This window comes from Suricata suricatta, chromosome 1 (genome assembly GCF_006229205.1).
Source record: "Suricata suricatta isolate VVHF042 chromosome 1, meerkat_22Aug2017_6uvM2_HiC, whole genome shotgun sequence".
Classification (NCBI taxonomy): Eukaryota; Metazoa; Chordata; class Mammalia; order Carnivora; family Herpestidae; genus Suricata; species Suricata suricatta.
Window position 1 is genome coordinate 192022274 of NC_043700.1, and position 8296 is coordinate 192030569.

The following is an 8296-nucleotide window of genomic DNA, read 5'->3' on the forward strand; positions in this document are numbered from 1 at the left end:
GCACCCCCACCAGTGCTCCCAGCAGGCTCCACCACAGAGACGGAAGCTCACATAAAGGCAGGGAGGGAGGAGGCACAGTTTCTAAACTCCAGACTATCACGTTCACAACAAAGAAGGGCTGTGACCGAGAAGAGGCCGACCCAGGCAGGCTGTGCTTCACGCTGCCCGGTGACAAGCGGGACATAGGCAGGGGTGCGGGTGGAGCCGCCACAGCGCAGCACACCACGGTCTGTGCAGCCCGACGGGGCTGGGGGACTGCGTCAGGGGACGGGGACGGGGGACAGGGATGGGGTCAGGGACTGGGGACGGGGACAGGGACAGGGGACGGGGCAATCAGGGGCCTCCAGTCAGTGCAGGCAGAGCCCTGAGGCTCAGAGCTGAACCTGGGCTTCTTTCACTAAAGTGTGCGTGCATGCGTGTTTGCGTGTGTGCACGGGTGCCCATGTGTGTGTCCCAAAGACATCTTCAGTCTCCAATAAAATCATCAGAGACCGAATCGGGCCAAACCCACACGACGGCGCTGTCCCGTGAGTGAGGAGGGAACGGTCCTGTCACGCACCTGGTGCACCTGGGAGAGTCCCTTCTGCAAACACCCGGACGCGACGAACAAGGCACGCGGGCTCCGCACTCGGGCAGGGGCCTCGGGGCGCGCATCCGGCCTCGGGCCCAAACCCTCCGACCCTGCGCTGGACTAAAGGCTGCAAATCCCCTTTCCTGGGGGACGCAGGGGACGCAGGGGGACGCAGGGGGGGAGGTGCCCGAGTGTCTGGATGATGGCCACGACCCAGCAGCCCTAGGGGACGGCAGCGCCAGCCAAGTGGAGGGAGACATGCCTTCTGGAACGCTCTGCGAGGCAGGCAGTGCTCCATCTGGCTCTCGGGCAGACACCGTCCCCGAGGAGCTGCTTCTGTAGGACTGGGACAGGCAGGCACACGCCAGGGACGCGACACCAAGGCCCACCCCTCGGGAAGCACTTTCTCGTAAAAGCTGAGATGCTTCAGGCGTTTCCAAACCTCCACGTGGAGGGCAGTCTGGAGCTGGAGCCGTCGGTCCGTCCGTCCATCCGTCTGTCCTCCCCAGGCTGGCTCTGTCAGCTCCCAGCAGCCCCACCCTCACGGCCAGGCAGGGCCGGGGGGGATCCCGCTGAGGTCACCGCCACTCACTGAACGCCTCCGGCACACGTAGGAAGTGTGCAACACAGCCGCACACCCAGAACGGGCAGCCCCGCCCCCAGGCGCTTTGCTGGCATCTGGACATGAATCCAAGACATCATGTCCCTGCTGCCTGGGCAAGTCAAGGGCATGGCGCAGAGCAGGGCACACGTGGTGTCCCCTTGGGCTGGAGATGGGCTGATGCAGGGCAGAGTGAGCACCCCGGGGGCTATGGGCAAGAGAGTCAGGCGGGGGCGAGGAAGAAGGATGCAGGTGCAGACTCGGGGGGCTCTGGGGTGGCCTGAGTGAAGGGCAGGGGAGACCACGGGAGGAGCCCAAGTTCGACTTGGACACTACTCCCCACCCACCCCCTGCATGTCCAGAGGGAGTTGGGAGTGGCTGGGGTGGGGGGTGGGTGACTGCTGCAGTGGCAGGCTGGGGGGCTGCCACTCAGAGGTGGCTCTGGGTACGCCGGGCGCCCCTCTGGGGACCAGGGAGGAAGGAGCCCGCGTCCCGGCCGCACCACGGGCCCGAGGGGAGCAGAAGCCAGGGCCCATCTTCGGCAGGTAGTTCAAGGCGATGGGCGTCTTCACGGAGGAGGGGAGGACGTGCAGACAGAGACTTGAGTCTGCCTCCCACGCACTGGGAGGTCTTCTCCCACAGATGGCAAGATTCAGAGCCTCAGAAAGTGAGAGAAGAATCTGTCTGTGCAGCCACCGAGTGGGATAAACGCAGACCGCCCCCAACGCAGCCGGGCCCCCCCATCAGGGTCGAAGGAGGTCTGGGGCGAGGCACACACATGCTGACGGACAGCCACACAGCCGAGCAGGGGACGGACCACTGGACACAGGGCCCGCGGCCCCCCCTCCCCCGAGGGGCTGTCGGAGCTGTGGGAGCGACACAGGCCAATAGCAGAGACAGCCACTGAGCCAAGCCCGCTCGTCTGAGCTAAAAAAGGAGAAACTGAGCCAAATGCAAAAGGACTGCCTGCGGCCCACCGGCTCCTCTTTGAGGTCTGGAGCCAGCAGGGCGGAAGGTGGCCCACACAAGGGCAAGCCTGTCGTGCTCGCTCCCGTCCTGCGGCCACACCCCTACACCACCTCCTACAGCACCTCCGGGGCCGCTCAGCCCCGCGTGCGCTGGCCTGGGCCAAGGGGACGCCTACCCTGCTCTCAGGTTGCCCCCCTGCCTCGCTGTCCCCACTGCCTGCCTGGCGGGCCCGCAAAAGGACCAGGACCGAGCCCCGGCCAGCCCTGCTTGTATGGCTGGCTCTCCCTTCCCCACCATGCCCGTGCCTCCCCAGGAGCAAACTCGGGGTGGCCCGCCTCACCTCCAGGGACTGTCTTCCTCCAGCCTGTCCAGGCCTTCCTGTGGGGCTGGCACGCCCTCGGCACACCTGCGACCGGGCGGCATCGCTGCCGAGTGGAGCCCTGAGCGCGCCGCCCCCACCGCCGCCCTGAGGGTGAGGCAGGCCCCGGGCGGCCTGGAACAGAACGCAGGGCGCCCTCCTGCCAGCGCAGCCCTTCCTGTGTCCAAACCAGGCCCAGAGCCCCAGTGCCCAGAGAGGCGAAAGCCCCCTGTCTCTGGGAAGTTCTTTCCCTCGCACTCCAGCAGCCTGGCGGCGGCTGCCTGGGCAGACACAACACATCTGTGACGGGGGACATGCTTCCAAGCCACCGGACGACAGACCTCGGTCACGCGCAGCCCAGCACGATGGGTATTTTACGAGGGGGCAGGGAAGGCCGAGCCGCAGGGCTGACGGGGCTTCCGTGGAGCACTGCCCCCCAGCCGGGGAAGCCTGGCGAGCCTGGGTGCGGGCCCAACACTCCTCCCGGATGCCCGGCGCTGGGTCCCCGTGTCTCCCCCCACTGCACTCGCTAGCGCCCCGGCTCACGCCCACCCCGACGTGGTCGAGGATGATGGCCAGCTTTGGGTCCACAGCGGAGCACACCCACATGCCCAAGGTCTGCTTAGGCTGAACTTCACTTTGCAAACGACGGGAGAGCTGTGCTCTGCTCACCCGGCCCGTGGGAGCCTCGAGCTCTTGCCGGGCCGGCGCCCAGAGGCTCTCCTTCGTGCTCCTTCCTCCCTGGTCCCCAGAGGGGCGCCCAGCGCGCTGCACCCCGCCTCCGGGGAAAAGGCGCTCAGGAGAGGCACACGGTGTCCATGGAGCGTACGTGCGCACTGGAGGGGGGCTGGTCCTGGGCACCCCGCTTACAGACCATTAGAGGCTCCGGGAGGCAGAGCCGGCGAGGTGTGGAGCCGCCTGCCCCCACCGCCGCACCCCTTCCTCCCCCCTTCGCATCACGTGGCTGCAAGACCGCCCCCTCGCAGCGACCCTCTTTCTGCCCTCTTCCCCACGGCCCACTCTGAGCCAGAAAGAGCTGCGGTGCCCACCACCCGCCCACCACCTTCGGATACCACCCTCGGCCCCGGGGAGGAGCGAGCTGCGCGTTTTCTGTTGCTTAAAATACAAGACGCACAGCCAGATTTTAACACGCTCCTGCCAACAACTTATTTGCCGGTTTGAGCATTTGCAAAAATCTCAAAAGGGATCCCAGTCATTTACACAGGCGAGTGCAAAAGCAGGTCTTAGGGACCTTTGTTCTCACCAGGAATAAAAACCAGCACTGCCTAAAGTTTGCCTTTATACAGCAGGAGGGGACAGTGTAGCACACAGGTGTGCACAGTAACCAGGTAAGCGGCCGGGGAGGACACCAAGGACCAGGAGCGCCTCGGCGTCTCGGCGCCAGGACAGCCGGGGTGGCCACGCGGCGGGCCCGCCCGCAAACATCAGAGACCGTCCCCCCGCCCTCCCCGGTGAGCCTTCGTCCTGCCTGGGCTTTTCAAAATACACACTCCATGCTTTGACAATACAGTGAAATGTGCACTTACTGCACAAGGCTCGTCTTCGACCTACCCAGCTGGCCTGTCCTATTTTCCCCTCTCCCTGTGCCTCACCCCCACACCGGTCACTTCAGAACTGGTGTCCCCACCGCCGCCCAGAGGTTCCAGTCAGAGATCACGAAGACAGCAAAATGCAACCGCCCTCAGAAAAGACCGGATTTAAAATTGGTACCCCGTAATTAGTGACATTTACAGCCACACGGTGCAGCCACAAGAGGAAAATGAGAAGTATTCTTGCTTTAAATCTCAAAGCCTTCTTTTTGCCTGGCTCCCCAGACCTTTTTTCAAAAAAGTTGTCTAAGTTCACCTTTATAAGCTCTGATAATAATCGATTATTAAATAGGATTACCAGTAGCTCCCTGGGTACGTGCATGCCACAAAACGAGTCTATTACGTTCCAAAATATTAGATACACGATAGTAATTTAAAGAGCAGGATAGATTTTCATAATTCAGGAGAGACTGAACCCTTCACCAAAATGAGCTCCCTCGGTCCTCTCTACGATCTGTTACAAGTGCCGCGGGAGGACAAGAGAACCCGGGCGCTCTCCGGGGCTGACTTACAGCGCCAGCAGCCAGCTGCCCCGGGAGGCCGAGCCGGACCCCCTGCGACCACCCACCACCCCGCCTCTCCCGGGTGTCCCGCGGTCCCGGAGCCGGCCATTCCCGGCCACAGGACTCACGTTTAGCTCCAGGATGCACACACAGAAGCGTTTTCAAAGTTTACACGTAAAACCTACCGTTCACTGAGCAGTCTGAAAACAAAGCAGTAACTGAGATGCCCAGGTTTCCTAGAAAAATTCTGTTAAATGGCAGGAAACGGCTGGAATAACTTACCTGCTGATCGTTTAAAACGTGCGCTTCCTTGGACAACCCTTTCGCCAAATTCATCTTAAGACAGGAAAACTTCCGACACACCAGGCGCGCGGATCTAAACTACACCATTTGACGCGGCCGCATGCCTGTGCACGCCAGGCAAGTTTAAAGACATTTCAGATGAAGTTCCACTCGGCTCCCTCCGTAACCCATGGCAACAGGACACTGCAGGAAGCTGCGGTTTGCCAGGGAGTCAGGCTCCCTCTCAATTGTCTCAGATTTAAAAAAAAAAAAAAAAAAGGCCGTTTACATAAGTCACGCTGTGAGATCATTTTTAAAGTATTTCCTCTACCAAATCAGAAGAATCAAACTTGAGCCGATAGGGGTAATTCTCAGTCAGCCCAACAGCTGCAGAGAGCTTGTTTTTTTAGCAGCGTGGCGCAGTTCACAGCCTTAATTACAGTTGCTGACGGTTCTATTATAAGCCTGCATATGCATGGGCGCACGCGGTGCCAACCTGCGGCATCGGCCGCGTTCCCAGTGCCCGTCTCCGGCCTCTACCCCTGCTCCCCGATCCGCTCGTCTGCCTTCCGATGCCTGACACAACCTCAAAGTGATGGGAGCACGGCAGACCCCGCTCCAGGAAGAAGGAAGACACAGGAAACTGGCTCTAGCGCCTAGGCATCGCTGCAGAGTTACCCGGTAACGTTCTGGAGACCCCACAAAAGCCCTCGCTGTCAGAACTCGACAGCCCTGGATGGGAGGCTCTCGTGTCCGGGGCTCAGCCCCCCCTGGGCCGCCAGACCGGGGCAGACCTCGGGAAGCATCCTGCCTGGGGCTGCAAACACGGCGCCCACAGGGCCCGGAGGCTGGGATGCTGGCCCTCAGGTTTGGGGTCCGGCCATCAGCCGACCACGCTGACCACGCTGAGCCCGCCCTTACTCTTGCTTTTCCGTGGGACAGACGGGAGTGTTCCCCAGCAGGAGCACATGGCGCTGGGTTTCAGGCACAACTGTCCACGGCCTGCCTGAAAGGTAAACATCTTACAGACCACGGGCAGCAGCTCAACTTCCTCAGACTGCTTTTCCCTCAAGTCCCAGGCACACTGAGAGTGAATTGACAACCTAGAGCAAGGGAGGGGCAGAAGCCTCCAAGACCGTCCACCTCCCTCACCCCCCCCACCCCCCCCCACCCCGCCTCGGAGCCCGGGAAGTGCCTGGTGCGAGAGCCACTGGGGAGAGAGCACCGCCTGGGGCTGGGGGCGCAGGGAAGGCTGCGGGGAAGAGGGCACCAGTGAGAGCGGCGGGGACGGGAGCAGAAGCCAGCAGCCTGCCCCCAGGAGGGCAGGGGCGCCCGGGCTGCCCACCTCTCCCCCTGCTCTGTGCAGGGGCGGTGGGGGATGACAAGCCTCGGCCAAGAGAGCTCCCTCCAACCCCCACCCCCCGGGCTTCCTGGGCTCCTGAGGTTGGCCCACCAGGCCTGGAGGGGCCGCATCTCCAAGTACACGTCCACTCACTCCACCTGTCCTCCAGGACATAAGGGCGGGATTCGTCTCTCGCCCAAGCAGGCCCGTGAGGCAGTGCGAGAGCAAGTGGGGGCCACGGCTGGCACACAGGCCCTGTGGGCACGCGGACGAGTCACCCTTCCTGGGCACCAACCAGGCAGACAAAGCCAGCAGCCCACCTCCTTCCCCTGGTGGCCGTGAGGAGAGGGAAGAGGCCGCGCCCAGAGCACCGTGTGGTGTAAACCGCAGACTGACAAGGCTGACACAGGACCTGGCCCGGCCCAGTGGGCACAGGCCCCTTGCCACCCTGCCCGCCAGTGGGCACAGACCCCTCGCCACTCTGCTCTCCAGTGGGCATGGGCCCCACGCCACCCTGCCTATCAGTGGGCACAGGCTCCATGCCACCCTGCCCGCCAATGGGCACGGGCCCCTCGCCACCCTGCCCACCAGTGGGCACGGGTCCCACGCCACCCTGACCTCCCCACACTAGCACTCATGCCCTGACATCACCCTCCAACACACACACACACGCCCATACATGTGCACTCACACACACACACACACATGCACCATAGATGTGCATGCACACCCATACACGTGCACATGTGCAATCACACGCACCATACACATGCACTCACTCACACTCACACACACCCAAACACATGCACACGCACCCACCTATACATGTGCACTCTCACATGCATACACCATACATGTGCACATGCTCCCACACACATGCACACACGCACCCATACATGTGCGTGCACGCACACACACACACACACACACACACACTTTCAGAGAAAACACACTGGAAGGTTTCCAGTGGCCAGGTCAGCCCACGACTGTGACCCCGGTTATTCTCCCTGATGTCCCAGGGGCCCGTACTACTTGTAGGTTTGGGGAGAGGACCGTGGCCTTCGGGCCAGAGCACAGGCCAGCAGCACCCCAGCCCCAAAGACCGGGACGACCACCAGTGAGGACACTGGGGCCAGACGGCAGGACCGGAAGGCCACGCCCCCAGGCACACGGCAGACCTGGGCCTTGAGGAAACCCAGCACCTGGGCGCTGAGCCCTCCAGACGCCGCGGGGTGCCGCCCGCACCCTCGCTCTCCCCGCCTCAGCCGGAAGCGCCCACGCCCCAGCAGAGGAAGCCCACCCTCACATGTCCGTGCCGTCGTCCCAAGGGGCCTGCACAGCAGCCCGCCCCTCTGGCTCCGCGCATTGCGCTCTCTCTTCTGTCCATCCGGGGCCTCTGTGTGTCCCCTTTGCTGTCAGCCTGCCCTTCTCTGCTCTCTGTAGGGCAGGGGGGGAGGGGACAAGGGCCGGAGTCTGGGGACAAACCCCCCCAGCCATGCCGCCTGGTGCCCTCAGCCCCCAGCCTGGTTCACCTAGGGGGCAGGACGGTTCCCGGACTATCAAAGCGTCCAAGGGTCCCAGCAGCTGCTGGGAGCAAGCGTCCAGGACTTCCCCCGATCCCGACTCTGTGCTGACTCACCGCCAGCTGGGGACCAGCCCCTAATGAACCCAAGTGCAGGTCTGGGCACAGCAAGAAGAGCCTGGTGGCAGTGGCAGGGCGGTGTGGTGCCACGCGGGCTGGGGCCCAGTAGGACAGGGAGCGGCCCAGAAGCAGCGGGGAGAGGGCCAGCTCAGGTGGGGGGAGGCCTTGGCCCCCAACCCCAGGCCTGCGCTGGAGCACTGGGGCACCCCTGCAGGAGAGCTAGGGGCCTGGGGAGGGGGTGCTCTGGCCCAGGAAGCCGGACAACAGGAAATAGGTACCAAGCAGCTAGAGCCACGACACCAGGCTGGAGAGAGCCCACAGGGTCTCTGTGCCCTGAGCCTGCCCAGCGTTCTGTCCGGAAAGGCATCAGGGGCCCGGGGCGGAGGGGCGGGGGGGCGCCGGGTCAGGCAGCTCAGGG

At 63.2% G+C, this 8296-nt stretch overlaps 2 protein-coding genes across 6 annotated transcripts in view; both read right to left on the reverse strand.

Moving 5' to 3' along the window:
- The window catches only part of ACOX3 (acyl-CoA oxidase 3, pristanoyl), a 922607-nt gene that overhangs the window by 647234 nt on the left and 267077 nt on the right, over positions 1-8296 (reverse strand). The gene's annotated exons all lie outside the window — the stretch shown is intronic.
- RGS12 (regulator of G protein signaling 12) overlaps positions 1-8296 on the reverse strand; it is an 82845-nt gene that overhangs the window by 54506 nt on the left and 20043 nt on the right. The window contains exon 1 of one of the 5 annotated variants that reach the window (XM_029949235.1): positions 4895-5152. The exons of the other annotated variants lie outside the window; for them this stretch is intronic. Within the exon in view, the coding sequence (XP_029805095.1) occupies positions 4895-4948 (54 nt within the window). The 5' untranslated portion in view covers positions 4949-5152. Of the gene's footprint in view, positions 1-4894; positions 5153-8296 lie in introns of those variants that run through there. 5 annotated transcript variants of the gene reach the window in all.